This window comes from Perca flavescens, chromosome 6 (assembly GCF_004354835.1).
Source record: "Perca flavescens isolate YP-PL-M2 chromosome 6, PFLA_1.0, whole genome shotgun sequence".
NCBI lineage: Eukaryota > Metazoa > Chordata > Actinopteri > Perciformes > Percidae > Perca > Perca flavescens.
In genome coordinates this window covers 26,989,791-27,010,072 of record NC_041336.1, presented here as the reverse complement: position 1 = coordinate 27,010,072, position 20,282 = coordinate 26,989,791, and the positions used below count along the sequence as shown (strand labels likewise).

At 38.6% G+C, this 20,282-nt stretch overlaps 1 protein-coding gene across 4 annotated transcripts in view; it reads left to right on the top strand.

The window, feature by feature from the left end:
- LOC114556692 (CUB and sushi domain-containing protein 3) overlaps positions 1-20,282 on the top strand; it is a 258,762-nt gene that overhangs the window by 129,372 nt on the left and 109,108 nt on the right. For all 4 annotated transcript variants that reach the window (XM_028579712.1, XM_028579713.1, XM_028579711.1 and 1 more), the window contains exon 31: positions 6,567-6,683. In XM_028579712.1, the coding sequence (XP_028435513.1) occupies positions 6,567-6,683 (117 nt within the window). The remainder of the gene's footprint in view (positions 1-6,566; positions 6,684-20,282) is intronic.

The window sequence follows — 20,282 nt, the reverse complement described above, 5'->3', positions numbered from 1 at the left end:
TTTGTACATACCTCGCCATGCTTTTACACGCACGTTGCGAAACAAATACGCCTGAATTGGGCGCAAAAGCGTCCGTACATCTGGCCCTCAGTGTCCCAAAGGCGTGTGTGGGTGTGTGGGTGGGTGGGTGTATGTGTGTATTTTATGACTTGGTGTGGGTTTCTTCATGATTTTGGTGACACCCGGATTGTGGCTGCTGCTTGATTCCCACCACTACTATTATTGTCATAATTGTATTATCTTTGTTATTATAATTATCATGTTCATCATGTCATTCAATTATAACCACTGCTTTAATTTTTGAGTCCTATTTCTATACTATTAAACAGTAGTTGGGTATTATTGTAGTTTCTCCCTCCCCTCCTTCCCTAACCAGTCGAAGCAGATGGCCGCTCACTTAGAGCCAGGTTTTGTTCGAGGTTTCTGCCTGTTAAAAATAAGTTTTTCCTCGCTGCTGTCGCACCAAATGCATGCTCTTAGGGGAATTGTTTGGTCTCTGTAAATTATGTTGTGTAGTCTAGACCTACTCTATCTGTAAAGTGTCCTGAGATAACTTCTGTTATGATTTGATTTTACAAATAAAATTGAATTCAATGGAGTGTCACCCCCAAGAGGTACATTATATTAAATAATACACATTTTAGATCTGGATATCAAGTTTGCTAATACTACACTGTGTTCCAAATTCTTATGCAAATTATAATTTACACTGATTTTCCTAAATAGTCGATGCAAATGACAGTCAGTATAATTTTCAAGTCACCAACCGTTAGGGTATAAGTCGAATGTCATTGAACAAACCACCCAATGAAAACTATTTTTTTTTCAGAAATAAAAAACTCAAAATGCACTGTTCCAAATTATTATGCACAACAGAGTTTCAAAACATGTTATAGGTTGTAAAGAACTGAAAATGGCCATTTGAATTTGCAGCATTAGCAGCTCATATGTACTGACATCAAAAGCTATTTCAATCAAACCCATCTTAACAGGGCAAGTTACATGTTAACATAGGACCCCCTTCTTTGATATCACCTTCACACTTCTTGCATCCATTGAACTTGTGAGTTTATGCAGTGTTTCTGCTTAAATTTCTCTACAAGTTGTCAGAATAGCCTCCCAGAGCTGCTGTTTTGATGCGAACTGCCTCCCACCCTCAGATCTTTTGCTTGAGGATGCTCCAAAGGTTCTCAATAGGGTTGAGGTCAGGGGAGGATGGTTGCAGTGGGCCCAGAAATACATGCACACTGATTTTCAAACAGTCTTGTTTACTGATGAGTGCTGTGCAACCCTAGATGGAGTAGTGGATGGTTGGTGGATGGCCACCATGTCCCAATAAGTCTGCAACGTCAGCAAGGAGGTGGCGGAGTCATGTTTTGGGCCGGAATCATGGGGAGAGAGCTCGTAGGCCCCTTTAGGGTCCCTAAAGGGGTGAAAATGACCTTGGCAAAGTATGTAGAGTTTCTGACTGACCACTTTCTTCCATGGTAAAAAGAAGAACCTTGCTTTCCGTAGCAAAATCTAATTCATGCATGACAATGTACCATCTCATGCTGCAAAGAATACCTCTGTGTCATTGGCTGCTATTGGCATAAAATGAGAGAAACTCATGGTGTGGCCCTCATCCTCCCCTGACCTCAACCCTATTGAGAACCTTTGACGCGTCATGGAGTTCTGCTGATATCAGCCAGATGATGCAAAATTACTTACAAAATGGTTTCCAACAGCTGAACTCTAGCAACAGAATCTACCCATTCACAGAATATTTAAGGTTATCAATTGATCAACCCATAAAACCACTAAACTGACCTTAAACTTAAAACCTGCAATTAATCTAAGAAGAGTAATATTAGCTTGAAAGAAATGGTTGGTGAACAAAAACAATGTAAATGCATGCACCGTATACAAGGCACTGACTTCACGGAAGTGAGGAAACCTTTGTGGTAAAAAGAAAGAAATGTCTTTACCACAAAGTATTTTATTATCTTTTATTAAAATAGAAAATAGAAAGAAATATAAAAGCCACAGTTTGATTGGTGTATAAAGAGTCTACCTGGTCTGTAGAATTAGTTAACTAACAGTAATTCAAGCAACCTCTTAAAAAAAATATTCCTATTCTATATCTGTTGGGGGAAGTTTATGGTTTTACAATTTCACTGTGTAGCAAAGAAAATAACATACCATATATGGATTGTTTATTATTCACAGCCAAATCTACAGTGTAAGGCATTTGCTAGAGCTTTTCAGTATCGCAGTGATCCCAGTATCAAGGAAAGAAGTGAGAAAAGATGTGAGAATTTTCAAGATAACTACCCAGCGCTCCTCCCTCGAGTAGCATTACACCATTTTTAATACTCCTCAAAGTATCTGATCTGCCAAGGTTGAATTAGAATTCCGCTCTCATTTGCAGCAGTGGGAAACAGTGGCACCCACTCTCACACCAGGGAGCTATTCATTACTTTTACAGTTGGCACCTGTGCAACTTCACTGAACAGCCCTGAAGTTATGTGCTTTACTAAAGGGTCCAGCAGCATCTCTCCATTTAATATTTTCACTTTGAGACCAAATTTGAACTGATGACTTAACAGTCTAAAGGCTAAATCTAATGGGTTCAGCATCCCCAACATATGGCCAGCTCCTGTCCCTTCACATTATTTAGCAATTAACTGAAGTTGAGTCTTTTCCCAAAGAGGCAAAACCTGCAGTTTACTTTAAAAAGTCAGTAATTGCCAACAAGACTGATTCTTATTGCATTAGTTGTTGTTGAATTGTATTGTGGACAGGAAAACCCACACTTTAATACATAGACATGCTAAAATGTGTATCTGCTTAACAATTTCATGTAAAATGAATTAAATCCAAGATGTACATTTTAGACTATGGATTACTTGCGTAACTAGAATCAGGCAAATACATTTGTGGGATATGATTATTGGTTGATATTATCTTAACTCAGATATAACTTCATAGGTATATATACCAACTGATAAGTGACAAGAAATTGTACTACGGATATGTCAAAAATATGTATAGAGTACTCACTAGATATCTTGGTCGCAGTTTGTTAATAACCATAATTGAAGGGATCAGCAGTGGTTTGGCTCTAATTCTAACCCTAATTGGTTACAATTTGTCTGTCATATTTTACATTTCCACTGAATCTGCTGACTGTCCACATTGTAACATCTCAACCAATACATTTAACAGATTAGATTAGGTTCCATTATCACCCATGTCGGTCTAAATAAAGATGATTGCAGGGCTTGGTTAAAATATTAAAACATTGGAACATCTGTATTTGCAGCTGCCTTTTCTGTGTGTAATCTCACGTTTAAAAAAAGGCTGCATACTGTATACATGTTTAAGCATTTTGTTAGTTTGGATTTTAAAGATAATTGTGAGCTCTTTGTAAATGAAACCTAATACATGGACAGCTTGAATGGCAACCTGATTCTGAATATCATCATATTAGGGGTGTTACGAGACACTTACTCCACGAGACGAGACACATCACGAGATTGGGTTCACGAGAACGAGACGAGATTTTAAAAAAAAATTTGAAGAAATCCTCAATGATGAAATATATGAATGGAAAATAGTTTTTTTATTCAACTGACCTTGGCTTCTTTGTAGAGGTTTGGGACTACAGTGCGAGTTAAATGCGCGCGTGATGGGATGACGTACCTCGTTTCCAGTGTGTGGAGGAGTCGCCGAAATCCAACATTTTCCACCACAGAAAATGGCCTCATATCAGCTGCAATGAAAACGCCTATGTCCCTCGTTATTGCCGTGGCTCTTGCACTTACCGGTGGCAGAGATGCAAAGGCTTTTAGAGTTGTTTGCCCTTTTAATGTTTTCGTCGCGGGTGCAGTAGTTAGTAGAGAGCTGTGGTGGTGCTGTAAGTGTTTTTGCATAGTGCTCGTGTTAGCCGCGGTATACGGCATTTTTTTCTTACAATGTTTACATATTGCGTTCGTCTTGTCTGTCACTCTTTCGCCGTTTATTATTTCCGCAGGAAAACCAAAATGTTGCCACACAAATGATTTAAAAGTGGCAGGGGGATCTTCAATAGTAATTTCACGCTCCATCACGCTGACATAACATCGCCTCACGAGACAACTTTTCACCTCGACGAGAAATCTCGTCACGTTTTAATCTCGCGAGATCTCGTAAAACGAGATCTTGTCACACCCTTACATCATATGTATAGATAATAACTTACCTTTTTATTCTGGGGATTTAGGTTATTCCTACCCATCAGTCTTTTTGCAGAACACAAAATATTTTTGGAGATTTAGTGCCCACTTAGCACTACACTCACCTGTCAGAATGGAATCATTAAAGCATATCTTGAGAATCCCTTGCTTTCCGTAGTGCTGCTCTCACCTGCTGTGGATTGACAGTACAGTGTGCCCTCATTCCCACCAGCAGCATTCTCACCCAGCACCACACCATGGCTCCCATTCTGTCTGACAAATCAGCTTGAATCAGAGTCCCACTTGCAGTCATCACATATGTTTGATTACATGCCTCTTGCTACTCCCAACAACCAAATGTGGATAAATTGCTGATCAGTCTTTCTACATTAGCACCTCTGTTCACTTTTGTTCATCTCGATGAAACAGCATTGACATGTGCGTTGTGTGGGCCACAGGGGGTTCAGAGCAGCTGGTGACAGCTTTCCTCTGACAAATGAGTGTGTGTTTGTTTACAGTCGAGGCTCCCCCACCTGATGGCTTGGTCCGTGAGGTCTGAGGCAACTGCGTTAAAGGGCCTCTTGGCAAATTAGGTACATCATTAACGGCTTAAGATAGTACTCTGAGCTGTGACGCAGGTGCAGAACAGACCACAGCTTATATCAATGAACCTGGTCGCCAGTTGAATATCAGCCTACACTATGGTGATAGTACAAGTAAAAGTATACAAGGGTAAGATTTTGGTTTGGAGCTAATAGTTTTCAAAGACAGGTGTTGCTTCCCCCCTTGTGGATGGAGTTATCATACCTTTCTGTGCCTTAGTAGCATAAACCTAACATGAATGGATAGTCTTTTCTAATGTTTCAATCAATTAAGATTGTAAATACTTATCCAGGAACTTTAAAACAAGAGCAACGTGACTTGTTATTTACACTGCTGACTGAAAACCTGTTTCAGCTGAAAAGTTACGTCCAAGTTTCTCAACAACATACTGCTGGGCAAAATAGGCTGAATGAAGTCAAGGCATGTGGAGCTTTTGTGATTGTGTGTTTTGTTGATTGATAGTGTTTTTACGTGTTTTGAAGGCAAAAAGTACTTTTCCTCACTGGTTGTTTCTTTTTTGGGTTTTAACCCTATAAACACACCTCTTACTTCCTTTTCTGTCCTTTTTATAGCTCAGTTTCCTTTTGAAAATGTCCTCAAAGTGTTGAGTGTCAAATTATTTTGTTATGCTGGCCAAAAGTTGTCAGCAGCTGAATGTTCAAAGGTGACTTTTCATCTCATTTTGTGATATGAACTGCTTATCTGTGCACTTGTGCCAGTTAAAGTGATGGTTCGGAGTAATTTCACCCTAGGGTCCTTTGCACCATGACCTCGAGCCAAACACAAGCTCAGAAGCTTTTTTCACCTGGGTCTAACATTGGGAGAGTTAGCGTAGAGTAGCGTTATCAGTTGAATAGCTTATTAGCGCAGGGGCTAATGGACCCACGTTTGTATCTCGTAAATGACCCCACTAATAATGCCCAAAATGATACCAAACTTCTACACTAGTACAAATAGGTTATGTACTCATAAAACGATGGATTGGAAAGTTTGTAAGTACACCAGAAGTTTATGAACACTTGCCTGCTCTCTTCTGCTCTCTGTTGCTTCTGCTGCTGCTGCTACCTGCAGTTAGACGAGTGCTTAGGGCCATCTACAAATTACTACACCGAAAAGAGATACAACAAAAATATTTATTAATTTAATGATTAAGTAAGGTAATGTCTCCAAACTTATCTCAGTTATTACTTGTCTTCCGGTAGTTATACTACAGCACTTACTTAAAAAAAAAAAAATGTTAAATTAAAAAATATTTTTGTTGCATCTCTTTTCGGTGTTGTAATTTGTAGACGACCCTAAGCACTCGTCTTACTGCCGCAGTAACAGCAACAACAGCAGAGAGCAGAAGCCAGCAGGCAAGTGTTCATAAACTTCTGGTGTACTTACAAACTTTCCAATCCATCGTTTTTTGAGTACATAACCTATTTGTACTACTGTAGAGGTTTGGTATCATTTCGGGCATTATTAGTGGGGTAACTTACGAGATACAAACGTGGATCCATTAGCCCCTGCGCTAAGCTATTCAGCTGATAACGCTACTCTACGCTAACAATCCCAATGTTAGACCCAGGTGAAAAAAGCTTCTCGGGGGGTGTTTGGCTCGAGGTCATGGTGCAAAGGACCCTAGGGTGAAATTACCCCGAACCATCACTTTAACATGGATTTGCTGATTGTATTTTATTTGCCCAATTTCCTCAGGTATTGTAAGCTGGTTGTTTCACATTTGCTAACTGTGTTTTTCTGTTGCCTGCCTTCCTGTCCCCACAGCTCCCTGTGGCGGGCACTTCACAGGTTCAGAGGGAACTGTGCTGTCCCCAAACTACCCTCATAATTACACCAGAGGCCAGAGCTGTGTGTATGACATCTTCGTCCCTGGGGACTTTGGTAAGCATGTCAAGCAATGTTTTCATAGAGTTGCTGATTTCTTTTAAATTTTCTTTACATATAGTCTGTTCAATTGCTTCCAGAAATATTTTTTCTTCAAAGATAAAGTGAGGGGAGGAGGCTAAGATAATTATCTGTTAATGATGATGATAGAGCGCAGTCTATGAAGAAATGGAGGGGCTTATTCTCACAGCTGGTGATGGATAAGAGTACTACCAAACTAAATGTTCAGACTTGCATAATTAATTTCCCTGTTGCGCTTAATTTTTTTTTCATGTGTTTCAGTGTTTTGTTAGTTTGGATAAGTACGTTTTATGGTTACAGGCATTTGACATTCAGATAAATGCTTGTCTGCTGCTTGATTAATATTCAATCCCTGTATAATTGCTTCATATGTGACAACTGAATTGACAATGAACCAAGCCAATGGTTACACTATGAATAGACAAAGGGCAGTGAAGGCCACTGCTATTCCTCACAGTGGTGAATGTCTAATGAAATCACATTTAATCAATACATACTGTACATGTTAGCATTCCATACCAATATACTGTTAGGCAGCTGCTGGCTGTTTCCCACTCTTATGTATGAAGTAGAATAAGATCAGGTCAAACACAAATTGATTGTGTTGACAGGAAAGATGCTCTGTACCGTAGGATGTAGAGAAAGGACAAGCAGTGAAGGGCTGTAGGCAGTAGATGGAGCAACCAAATTCACTGGTTTATACAAGCGTCTTTGTATATACATAAATCAGCAATGATCTCTGGAAGACCTTGATGTGCTTCTGCTCAGTATTCCATGTTAGTCATAAAGAGCTGCAGAAATCGTAGGCAGAGGTTTTTATTCTGTAAAGCCATGTGCTTATGAAACACAGATTAGTCCCCTGTGTGATGATCCAGCCTGACAGTTCACATCCTCTGTTGCCATCTCCCACTGCTCATGGAGTCCCACAGGTCTTTTTTTTATTTATAATATACTGCATAAAAAATGCAGCCTTTGCTTAAACAGCCTGCAAAAGCTTAATGGAGTGTGCAAGTCGGCAAACAAAATTCCCACCTGGGCTGGCAATTTTATTCCAGGGAGTGTAGGCACAGAGGCCATTGAAAAGTCCCACTGATTGTGAACAAGGACTCTGTGGCATGGTTTGAGGGAAATATATTCTGGGTAGTAGTCGTAACACAAAGCAACTGGAATTCACAGCTTGGGTAGATCAAATTTACAATGTTGGGACAACAACTCTAGCTATGATGTAACATGAAATCCTAAATTATCTAAAGCATGCGCCCCGCTTTGATATAAAAGCTAAAGCCAGAACAGATGCACATGCTGCTGCACCAACATTATATCTTCAACTCTTTACAGTTTTTGCTGCAATAGCATACATGTACGTGCTCGACAGTACCAATCTAGCATTATTTATTTTGATTGAGATGAGATACTTAATCATTGAGTTAAATTACATTAAAAAATGAGGAAGTAATGTAGAGTCCAGCATTTTAGAGTTTTTAACCTCCAGATAAAACAGTATGGAGATAAATTCTGTTTTCTCTGTAGCTGCTTGGCAGTGGAGTGTAGCCTATAGACAGTGTGATAGCTGAATCACATTTCAGTGTCTAGTATACAGGTAATTGAAATTTGTAAGCACCTAGGGTAGCGTATCAAACGTGTGTCCTAGTCTGTCCCTTATATAACCGATAGCGTACCATAAGCCTTAGACATTACAGTACGTCAACCATGTTGAACTGGCAGTAAATGGTCAGTGGGAAATATCATCTCATGACTCTGGCTCAATGACCTGAGGGTTTTACACCTGAGTTGGGAGGGTGGTTGGGTTATTATGTGGATGCATGTCTTTTGCTGTCAAGGTGGAGCTACAAGGGCAGTCCTTGGTATAAATATATGTATTGTAAAATGTTTCTTAATATTTCAAATATGTTGCAAGCACACTGTAGGACACTTAACAGGTTAAGAGTTGGAAGTAGTACATTTGAAAAAATGTATCATGTGTTCTTAATGATTATTATTAGAATAATTGATGTCAGTGCCAGCACATCGCCTGACATCACGTTTGAGTTATGGTTGCCAGGGTGGCAACCAGCCATCAGCTATTGGCTGCCAGAATGAAAGCTGTTTGAATTGTTGATTGTCATAAGATTGATTTCACTAAAAACAAATGGCTTAATGTCGCAATGACATGAAAACATTTCAACAATGAAAAATAGAAATAACAGTGATAGACATGTTTTTATTTTTTATTTTAAATAGCATATTTACAAAGTAGCCTCAAGTATGAGTTAAATGCAGTAGGGAAATTACCTCCTGTTAGCCCATTCAGATCTGTACTTCAGCAGGTATATCACAACTATATTAGATGTGGATATGCGGCAAACAAGGCAGGGCTGGAAAGTGTTCTTCATATTTGAGTAAATAATAAACACTGTTGACAAGTCTTTCAAGGATAACTTGATTTTGTATTACAATGTGCAATGTTGCCATCTTCCTAAATCTTGCCAGTTATCTCACAGATAATATAACTGTATAACAGGTTGTGATAAAAGAAATGTAGTGACAGTATAGTGTCTACAAGAGTACATAAATGTGACAGCAGCACTATTCTTTTCCTTTTACACCAAGGCAATGAATTCAGCATTCTTTATTTATTTATTTATTTAAATAACAGTAAAAACTGATTGCCAACAGGGGCAACCAGATGGAATCCAATGTTTGATAGTGGTTCAGATCTTGTTGTCTGGGGAAGCTGTTACTGTCAAGCTCTGCAAGTCCTTTATTACTGCAGACTTTTTTTTTTAACTACAAGATTTTTGCATGCATATATATGACTAATACTAATGACATCCTTAGCTACATTCCTTTTTGTTTTTTCTGTTTTGTGATTGCTGGTTAAGATTCTCTGACAGGTTGTCAGTGCAAAGGAGTGTGACAGCTGAACAAGTTTTGTATGTTTATTTATACATGTGTTTGATGTTGGCGGATATTTTATTCAGTGGTGTCATAGTATGGTTTGTATAGATGTACTGTATTCTATCCAAGCTGTCATGGTTTCTGACTGTCTGATGGATTAAACAAACCCTGTTCCTTTGGACCACATTTTGGCATGGCACATTTTGCACCTGATATACTAACATAATGTATGCAAGTAATAAACATCCATCCACAATATCATAATACGCCACCGTGTAATCTAGATGTCGTTAAGGTACAATGTGCATCTGTCTTACCCTTTAATGTTTAATTATTCTGTCAGAAATTATGGTTGTAGTCATATTTCAAATAATTCTGCTTCTTTTTTAAAGAGATGAATTATTCATGGCACTCAACCTTTGCCTTGGGCACTGCTTGTAAACATACAGACATACACTGCCCCATGGGAATTCACGCTTGTTTAAAACAAGTCCATTGGTTAGCATGTAACTTTTTTTGTCCTATACTTCAATGGGTGCATGGCATTTTTTGTTTTTTTTTGTTTGTTTTTTTTTACATAAAAACAGGGAGATTGACAGTTGAGATATTTTGACAAGATAACACTCCATTGTGTGCACTTGTACAAATAGAAAAAATAAATATGTGGATACACTTTGACAACAATGCCAAACCGGTAAAGGTAAATTGGTACATTGATTTTTTTTTTTTTTTTGCAGCCTAAGTTTGTATAGTTTGTATTTCGCCTCAGGATTTGTTTTTTTGGGTGTAGCCTCTTTTCTGAATGTTTGATGGCTTCAGAGGTGAGACAAATTCTTCCAATTAGCAAGACTCGCCACGGTATTTCTTGTATATGTATATTTTTCCTTTTGCAAGGTAGTATGTGCTTTTTTGTTTTGAATTGGATCGTGCGTCGTATATCCCGAATGAAATATAGCTACATTCACTCCAACTATCATCAACTTTGTAGATAACCTTTGAAAATCAACTGTGGATCTAAAATCTCATTAAAATTGAGATGATTGTCAGAACCCATTTTCATGACTGAAGGTGAAAATAGAAGCTAAATCCTAAGGCTCTTCTTGCAACACTACCACGTGTACCACGATATACACTTCTAACTCTAGAAACTAACTTTAACAAGGTTATGGAGCAGATTGAATAACCATTATAACACCATATTTTTTAATTGTGGTTAACTTTGCAAAAGTTGCATTTCATCCTATGGTAGTCTCTAACTGGAAGGATGCTCATGAGTCAATGAGTCATTGGTGAATTTGATTTTATAGACACAACATTCAATCACCTCTGTTTATCTGCCCAAGGCTTTTTATAGCTCCAGTGTATGTGTCTGTATAATACTAACAACAACATATGCATATTGGTTGCCGCGGAATGTGTCGGGAGGCGAGACCGGAGCACTGACAGATTGCAGTAATAAATCTGGGCTGTAACAAGATGGACAGAGAATGAGTGTGGAGAGAGACCGGGGAGACTGCAAGAGGTAAAGGGAGTACATAAAGAGGCACATAGATCTTGGTTGAATGTGAAAGGCTCAGAGAGAAGAAGTTAGATGGAGAGTGATAATAAGTGAGAAAGTTATAATGAGCGAGACAGGGAATGAGAAGAGGGAGAAAGAAACTGAGTGCTGCTGAGAGCGATCATAGAAACGTTGACCCCCGGGGGATGATTGTTGACTCATCAGTGATGTTCGCTGGAGAGTAAGAAGTTATGCCTGGGGCCACCCTGGTACATGACTTGCTACATCCCAGACAAAAACCATTACCTTGTCTGTCTGCATCAGCTTACAGTATATACACTACCCTCAGTGTGCTTAACCTCGTATGAACTGTGAACTCTGGCCCCACCTTGATGTAGAATGTGTGTTTTGATATGGGGTTCAACAGATACACACGTCTGTCGATGTGCAATTTGAGTGTGCCGAGCACTCACTTGATTGACTGGATTTGACAACCTGTGGTTTTCAACTTGATGGGATTTTGTGTACCCATTGTGTGAGTGCAATGGCTTGTGCTAGTTGTCAGATACGCCACTGAAGAGTACTGTACACTATTTCAAAACTCAGCAAGTAAAAGAGATGATAAAGACCCAAGCAAATAAAGCAAAAAAAGGGCAGCTGAAACTGGAAGTAAAAGTAGCTGGTTACATATCTTACATATCTTGTCCTAGTGTTTCCCACAGATTAGAAAGCAATTTGTGGTGGGGTGGTGGGGGGGGGGGGGGGGAATATTTTTCAATACTCATTCAGTGTAAGAGTAAAAAAAAGACATAACATTTATTTATAGTAAGTTTATTTGATTCACAGCTGCTACATATAGTGTTTTGACCTCGACAACCCAACTGCATTTTACCGCAAAGTTGTGACTAGTTAACTTTCTAAAGCAGGCACAATCGCTTGTTTGCTAAGAGTCGGGTCAGGACTCCATTAACATACTGACAACATTGTATTCAGAATATAAAATATTTTTTTATAGGACTTTTTAATGTGTGATTGTGTAAAGGTGTTCACGAGATACCAACCTTTCGTGAACTTGTGAATTTCGCCAGCCGTCATCTCTTGTTTTGATGGAGACAGAGGCTGTGTGCACAGGGGAGGGTGTGTGTGTGTGTGTGTGTGAGTGAGTGAGAGAGAGAGAGAGAGAGAGAGACACGTGTGCGACAGAGATGGAGGAGAGCAGAGAAATAATAATAATAATAATAACCAAACGCAATATGTGGCGGCCGGTGTTGATTGTATGGCACACTGCCACAAATTAGCCTGTGTGTGGGAAACACTGCTTGTCCTCTTCCTCCTCTCTTCTCCCTTGAGGTGACCACTACTTACAGCTTTCAATCCACAGCAGGTAGTTTCCACCCAAGATAGAAGCCTAATGTACTGGATGCAGCTTGTGCCAAGGTGCAGCCGCATAATCCCTGCCAAAAGGGCCAATGCAATTTCACTGTGATAATGGGTCATTAAAAATATATGTGTCTGTGATGTCATACAATCCCTCTGGTTTCAGTAATTGAGGCTTGTGTATGCTGTCACAGCCCAGAATCTTAGAAGGCCTGTTCTACCACAAAGAAAAGACCACAGGTAGCTCTTCCATAATTCATAGCCAGAAGGACAAACATATGCTGCCATTTTCCTTACCTTTTGCTGCTGCCTGTGCTGTGAGTGTCTTTAACACCTTATGTGGTCGTTGTGCATATTTTTGCCGTAGGGCACATGTAGCTAATGCAGTGGCTTTGGGCAAAAATGGGCTTGCATTCCATTCCAGTAACATTAGCTGTGCCCTGAGCAATTGCTTTTCACAGCATGACCCAATGATAGTTACCTGAGTGGCTCTGTAACAGTAGGAACTTTGGTTTCCCACCTATTTAATCTGCTGCCATCATGGCCATGTAGCTTGACTGACCAAAAATTTTTTTGTGAAATGTAACTCTCCAATTGCAAACATATTGTGATTATAGCAGATAAAATAATTAACACATAAGCAGTGTACAGAAGAAGCAAGCAAATGGAAATCAGGACATCAGTGTAAACTAGAAAATGCATTTTCAAGTAGTTGAAGTAGTGAAAATAGTTGGGAAAGTTGGAATTGTTTTAACTGGTATGAATTTCATTGATAAGTTGAATAACAGCACTAATGTAAAAAAGATGTGGAATAATGAAAGTTTTTTTTTTGAAAAGCTAATGTGAAAGCTAAACTAGATTGCTGGTTAAAATGTGTAAGAAGGTGAAGTTGTAAGAAATACGTAAAAATTAATTGTTTGAATTAATATATATTTAAAAGTATTGTATAAAAGTTGTAGGTGTTACAACAGTGGCACAACAGTCTGGTCTGGTGTAGTCATTCCGGGTGCGATTTTTTTATTTTTTTTTAATTTTTTTTTTACTCAGTAACTGATGGGATTTGTAATGTAGCGAAATACAGTCCTTCACTCAAACTGTAATAAAGTACATTTTAAAATACAGATTTTAAAAACTACTTGGAAAAATACAAAATACACAACAGAACTACTCAATACAGTAACGTGAGTAAATGTATTTCGTTATTTTCCACCTCTGTCTAACTGCGTGTCAATCACTGCTCATGCACACACGTTCATTCTCCCTTGTGGGGGGTGGGGCTTAGGAGATCGTTTCGGGCTTTAGCAGAAAAGGGGGAGGGACTGAGAAGTTCCGGATCTTCCCAATCCTACCTACAGTACCTTTAAACCCCATAGACTCTTTTCAAAGAAGACATTTAGCCTCATCACAGCAATACAAAAAAACAAAAAAAAAAAAAAAAAACGGTGGAGCTGCTAACATTAACGATGGTCTGTTCCATTAAGTGTCCCAGGATGCATTATCAACATAAGCTGATAACAGTAAAAGTAGGTAGATGGGTACTTTGATGAGTGAATGAAGAACAAATGTGCAGGCAGGTAGCTGATCAAAAGAGTAATACGCTGATGATGGGAGGTGTCATGAGCTGGATACACCAAGGTCGCCTAGTGGGCAGGTGAGGTATAGCTGAATGTGGAAAATAAACATAACACAGAAATTAGGGAGAGAGAGAGAGAGAGGGTTAGATGCTGAATAAGATGGATGTACAGATGATGCAGGTATCTCCGTCACATCTTGATGGCAAATTGATAAAGAAGCACAAAACTGTGATGAAAGCACTTTTTGGGATAATTGAAGTTGGAAGGCTGACTTAAGCTTGACTGTTTAAGACCTTTGAGACAGAGGGAGAGAGAGAGAGGCCCTTCAGAGGCAGTCAAGGTTCACTGATTAGCTTCCACATAATACCTGAGAACCAGAGCCTTTTATCTCATACTCCTTAATACTTTCGATAAATACTCCACCAAAAGTGCTTTATCACCACCGAAAATGAATGTACTGGCAATGTTTTGTTGGGTTTTAGCCATACCTAAATAAAAAGGATTACAATTGTAAATGTAATGCCACTAATGTGCGTAACTGTTTAATGTTACCTTAAATATTTAATCGCATTTTCACAGGACAGCCTTGTTTTGTATTGCTTGTGGATCATATACACTCTTATAGTGTAGTTTCGGATGGATTACAGTGATGTACATGTAATCTGGCCATAGGCTCTTTTTCTTTTTTCGCCTAATGTGTCAGTGGGATTAAACTTTAAATAATTAACTTCAAATATTGACGTATAATTTCATGTCTGAACGTGGAGAAAAGAAGTTATTTAATAACAGTATTTGCTGACGTGTCGTGTGTAACAAGCTGGCAGTCATCTGGCATTGGTGAGTTGTCGGCCTGCTGAGTAGGTAGTTAATTATTAATATTAACATCTGAGGCAAATATACTGTATGTTTTGCAGACTTGTTTTTAAAGCCATAGTCTGAGGAATATAATTTATCTATCCGTTACTTTTGCTGCAGTCTCATTTTTGTCATTGTAATGGTAATAAATAGATGTGAGATTTTATATATCTTTGGTCATCCACTTGTTTTTATTCTATGTGCTACATAGAATAATTTTACCACTGACTGCATGATAAAACCCTATGGATCTGTCTTGTTGTGAGAACAGTGATAATATATGTGCTTCCATACCTGTGACTAGAAGTAATGCTACTTATCAGTATAACCCAAAGGCGATCCTTTAGATTGGTTTGTTCAGGTCAAAGGCAACAGACTCATGCATGTGACAAAAAGGACTAATGGGTCTCAAAACATCTATGTTGCTGCTTAGAGAGACATAAATTATTAAATGCTGGTAGGCATTTAAACATAATGAACGTCAGTAACACCTCTTTAAAGAGATACTAAACAGTATTGCTCTCTTGCAACCAGTGTTTGTATACGCAAGATAATACACACAGGAGGATCTAAACCTTGCATTGTGGAAATGTTTTACATGAGTTTTCTAATAATCCATCAACTACATAAAGCACACAAGTGATCCAGTGGGTCAAATAGCAGAGGGGGGAGAGATGGAGACTGAAAGAGCCTTTCCAAGATTGACATTTCTCTTCCCTGCTATATTGTAATGATCCTATCTGCAGCACATGCCCTGTTTTTGACAGGGAATAGACTCCATTCCAAAAGCTGAGATGATAAAGAAGCCAGATGAAAACTGAAAAGTGCAGCCATAGTTTATAGTGGAGAGGCAATAGCATTAAACCAGTCAGATATGTTGTCTAGTCTCTTGCCTCTTCTGCTCTTGTTTTCATTTTATAGGAGAGCCCTTACAATTTAGATTTTCTCTTTGATTGTCCTAACCTTTACCACATGTTTAACTGATGTCAGTTAAATGTTGACACAAATCTGGCTACATTATGAAATTTACAATCAAAGTAATAATTCCCCTAATTTCAATTGATGTGAACATAAATAAAGGAAACACGTCTGTCTTCAAAAAAGGAAAAGTCAATCTGGGCTTGGCCCAGTTTGATGTGCGGCTGGTGTAATACCATTGCAAGATGGTCTCTAGTACTCATTATGATTCTGTATAAACATGTCATATGTAATTGGTTAGCATTAGGGATGCACCAATTTATTGGCTGAACATCGGTATTGGCCAATATAATAGACTCACTAGTTTGTTGGTAGACGGTCACTTCAAACTTACTAATTGTAACCCAAACCATGATCTTTACCTAAATCTAACCAAGTAGTTTTGTTGCATAAACTAAAGTAGTTAAGTTCCACAATGTTAACCACGATTTAAAACTGTGACCGTTTCACAACGTTAAATATTTTGTATAAATATGTCATTGGCAAAGGACCTAGTCTGTTGTTTAGCTATGAGGATGTGTTGGATATTAACCTTGTTGACTGTCTGCAAATAAGATGACATTCACCGATGGCAGTAGCCAATGTTTATCTGTTGTGTCGCATCAATTTTGCACTGGCTAAATGGTCATTATCCAAAAAGTAGAATAGGCTGCAGCTGCTGCTTCAGAAAAGAAGCCACTGGCTGGACACGACTTTGGCATGACGTAAGAGGGCAACGGGTAATGTGCGCACGTGTGGTTTGTTTATAAATAAAAGAAAATGTCGGCCTTGTGGGAGTATTACTGCCTTGGAGAAAGATCAGCGATAAGAACATTATATTCTGTATGAAAAAAACAAGAGGTAAAAGGTAGCCTTATTTATGTTTCTAATCACTTTTGCCTTTACATTTATTTTGTTTCACAAAATATTTTTTTTCCATTCAAAGATAGTGTAATTAAATGCAGAATTACTTTAAAACAGTTCAGTTATTTTTTTTTTATAATGAAGCTTTCTTTCCCTGGCACATAAGGGAGAATAAATAATAAAAAAAAGGACAAAACATCGGTCAAATTGTTATTTTAAACAACGATTTTGGCCCAACAAACGCACGGAATGTAAACTTCTTTTGCTAACACTTTACTTGACAGTCATGACACATGAACCCTAACTCTAACCCTAACTTGTCATGACAAAAACTAAATGACACTTACTAAAAGAACCGTTATGTCATGAACGTTTATGACTTGTTTATAATGTTTATGACACGTTCATGACAGTGTCATGTCACTCTTATGTAGATACCTTCAAGTAAAGTGTAACCCTTCTTTTTTTAATTTTCAAGAATTAAAAGACAGGGATAATAATTGAGGCAAAGAAATTGGACCAAATTCGGTGACTCATCTTGCCAGCTTAATACGATACATTATTATTACACGTGTAATTGTGTTGAGATGTTTTCGTAGCACTCATTACTCCCCTTACTACCATCTGAGCACCATTCAGACCCCACTACATACTGTACTAAGACATTGTTACTGACCATGTGCATCCATTCATCACCACAGTCTACACCTTTCCAAATAGATATTTGTAACGAGCTTTGTTACAAAGAAGTCATCATCCCAAAATGGCTCCAGGAACATAACGGTGATCTTAATTTACTTTACTTCCGTGCACTTTCCCCAGATCTCAGCAGAATAGAGCACCTTTGAGATGTGGTGGCAAAGGGATTTTCACAGTGTGAATGCACTGGTAAATGTCAGCAGGAACTGTGTGTATTGGATCAGAATTAAACAAGAAGTGGGAACCATCACTTTGTTGACTCCATGCCTCAAAGAATTCTAGAACTCTAGAATTCTTTTGAGAACTCTAGCTAGGTTCATCTTATAAAGTCAATTTTGTGTATGCAACTGCTCTTCTTAAAACTCCTTTTGTTTTCTGTAAATGATTTACACTGTTTTGACTTGATGGTTTTAATCATATGAATAATTTAAAATCCCCTAAATCCATTAATATCTGTCAGAAACTGCCAAACCATCACAGCTTCCTGTCACATTTTTCCAAATGACTGCTTTTAAACAGAAGGAGAATTAGATTACCATCACATTAGAGTAGGATCAACCTTTAATTATACTTTCTCATCATTTAAGCCAAGCAGGCATAGCGGTATTAGATATAGGAATGCACTAAACTCATGATCTAATACCCAAAGAGGTATCCGATTAAAGCGATTTACCTGCTTTGGTATAATTCAAGGTGAGAATCCAGGCATGAAAATGTTGTCCATCGTTCAAGCGCATTAAGTTGCACTACCATCACTGGGCCCAGAGGACAAAAGATTCATCAAAGTCCTGCATAAATTAGGTAACAAGTTTACAATGATTTATTGACTTAATATCTGGACGTGATTACAGCAAAGGAGCAGATTGGAGACATGCATGGCTGGCTTTGGATTAGAGGCAGAAATGAGCGACACTGTACCTGTGAGTGTGTGTATGCATGTGCTCGTGTTTGTGTGCGTGTGTGTCTGTGTGAGTTCACTAAGCAGGGGAGAGCAGCCTATTCAACATAGCACAGTGTTGGTATGCTAATACCCTAGCAGTGAGCTGTCCCTAAGGGGGAAATCATCTCTTATACAGACCCTGGTTCAGCCATAGGCATTCTCACTCAACAGATAAAGAAACAGAGTCAGCCTGTGCTGCTCTGTGTGAGCACACCTTATAAAATGTGTGTGTATACCTGCGTGCATTTTAGTTTTTTTGGTTGTCATTTCTTCTTGGCTGTTGTGTTATTCAATCTTTTTTATGTCACGCATAGTAAGAAGTAAGGCACCCTTAGTTTAAAAACAAACTGTTACACATAACCCCACATTTTCTCGCTCCATGTCTTCAGCACTGTCATTTGGTCGGTCAGTCCAAATCACCATTTCAGCGCATTGCCTAAAGTAGCTGTTAGGGGGCGTTTTTACTCTCTCACTTTTGTTTCTTACACTGCCTCTTATTCTCTCTCTTTCCATGTCCGTCTTTGTTATGTGGCAGATATAATGGTTTTACGGTGCTGTACTCTGAGGCTACAAGCCAAAGGAGATCCGACCAGCTACAAAGTGAAGACGACAGAAAGCTTCTCCATAATTCATAGCCAGAAGGACAAACATATGCTGCCATTTCTTACCTTTAGCAATTGCCTCTGTTACCAGTGTTTTTTTACACCTTTTCCCCGGTGGGCCTTGTGTGTATTTTGCCTTGAGGCATGTGAATGTTGCTAACAATTGACGAGAGCTATTACTGGCCATAACAGCCTTGCTTTTCATTTAGCAGTTTCAGCCATTTGAAGTCTGCTCATCACAACATGACCCAATTTATAGTTAGCCGGCATTACTGTTTACCAGTTAGAGCAGCTACTTTCACTAGTTTAAAACTTATATTCATGACACATTTAACTCAGTTGTGTGGACTGCAACTTATATAATCTTATTAGTTAGAATAGCTAATATCAAAAATGTGGAAAAATCTGCTGATTTAAACCGCTTTACTATTTATTGAATTATTCTTCAAGGTTAATGCTTGATGAAGCCACACATACTTTAGTATTTAAGATGAGATCTTGCTATTTAGGAATGGTGTTTCTCACAGATTAAACCCACTTTTCAAAAACAGGATGGTATTTCATACTAATATTCTTTCAAACCATCCCACACACTGGATCATTAAACTGAGTGAGACAGTTGGGAATTCATTTTCTTGGAAAGGTTAAATAACAGTAGTTTGATTTATTGTCATACATTATAAATCTAATTCCATCATGGTTGTGATACCTGACCCGTAGCCGAACATAAGCAACTCAGTGCCTGTGATGTGGTCACGGTGTGAGTGCTTTCCCATATGACAGGAATGGCACAGTGTTGTTGGCCTGATGGAGGTTTGCCTAAACCTTGGTAAGAGCCTGTCTTGTGCATCGCCTCAATTAACCACCAACACTGTGGCTGTTGTTGCCTGATGGTTGACAGATTTAAGCTGGTGTTTGGGAAAAACACGGTAGAAGCTAATGAGCTCAGACCCATGGTACACACAAAAAATAAACTTATTGTGGTAATGCGGTAAACGCCCATCAGAAGAGGGAGAGCAGGATAAAAGAGAAGTGAGTGAATAATGTGTAGCTTTCACAGGATGCCTGTGCACCAGAGGGCAAAGTTGAGGCTATGATTTTAACATTGGTAATACACACACATTCACTACTTTTATGCACACTGGCATACACGACTGCACAGACACAAGCATACATGGTATCACAGAAGTAGTGATCCTGTCAACCATGTCTGTTGTTGGAGGAAGATCTGATTATTTTCAAAGGCATGTACACATTGATATAATCTGGAATTCTTAATTAGAAATAGTTATACAGGACATTATTTAGGTA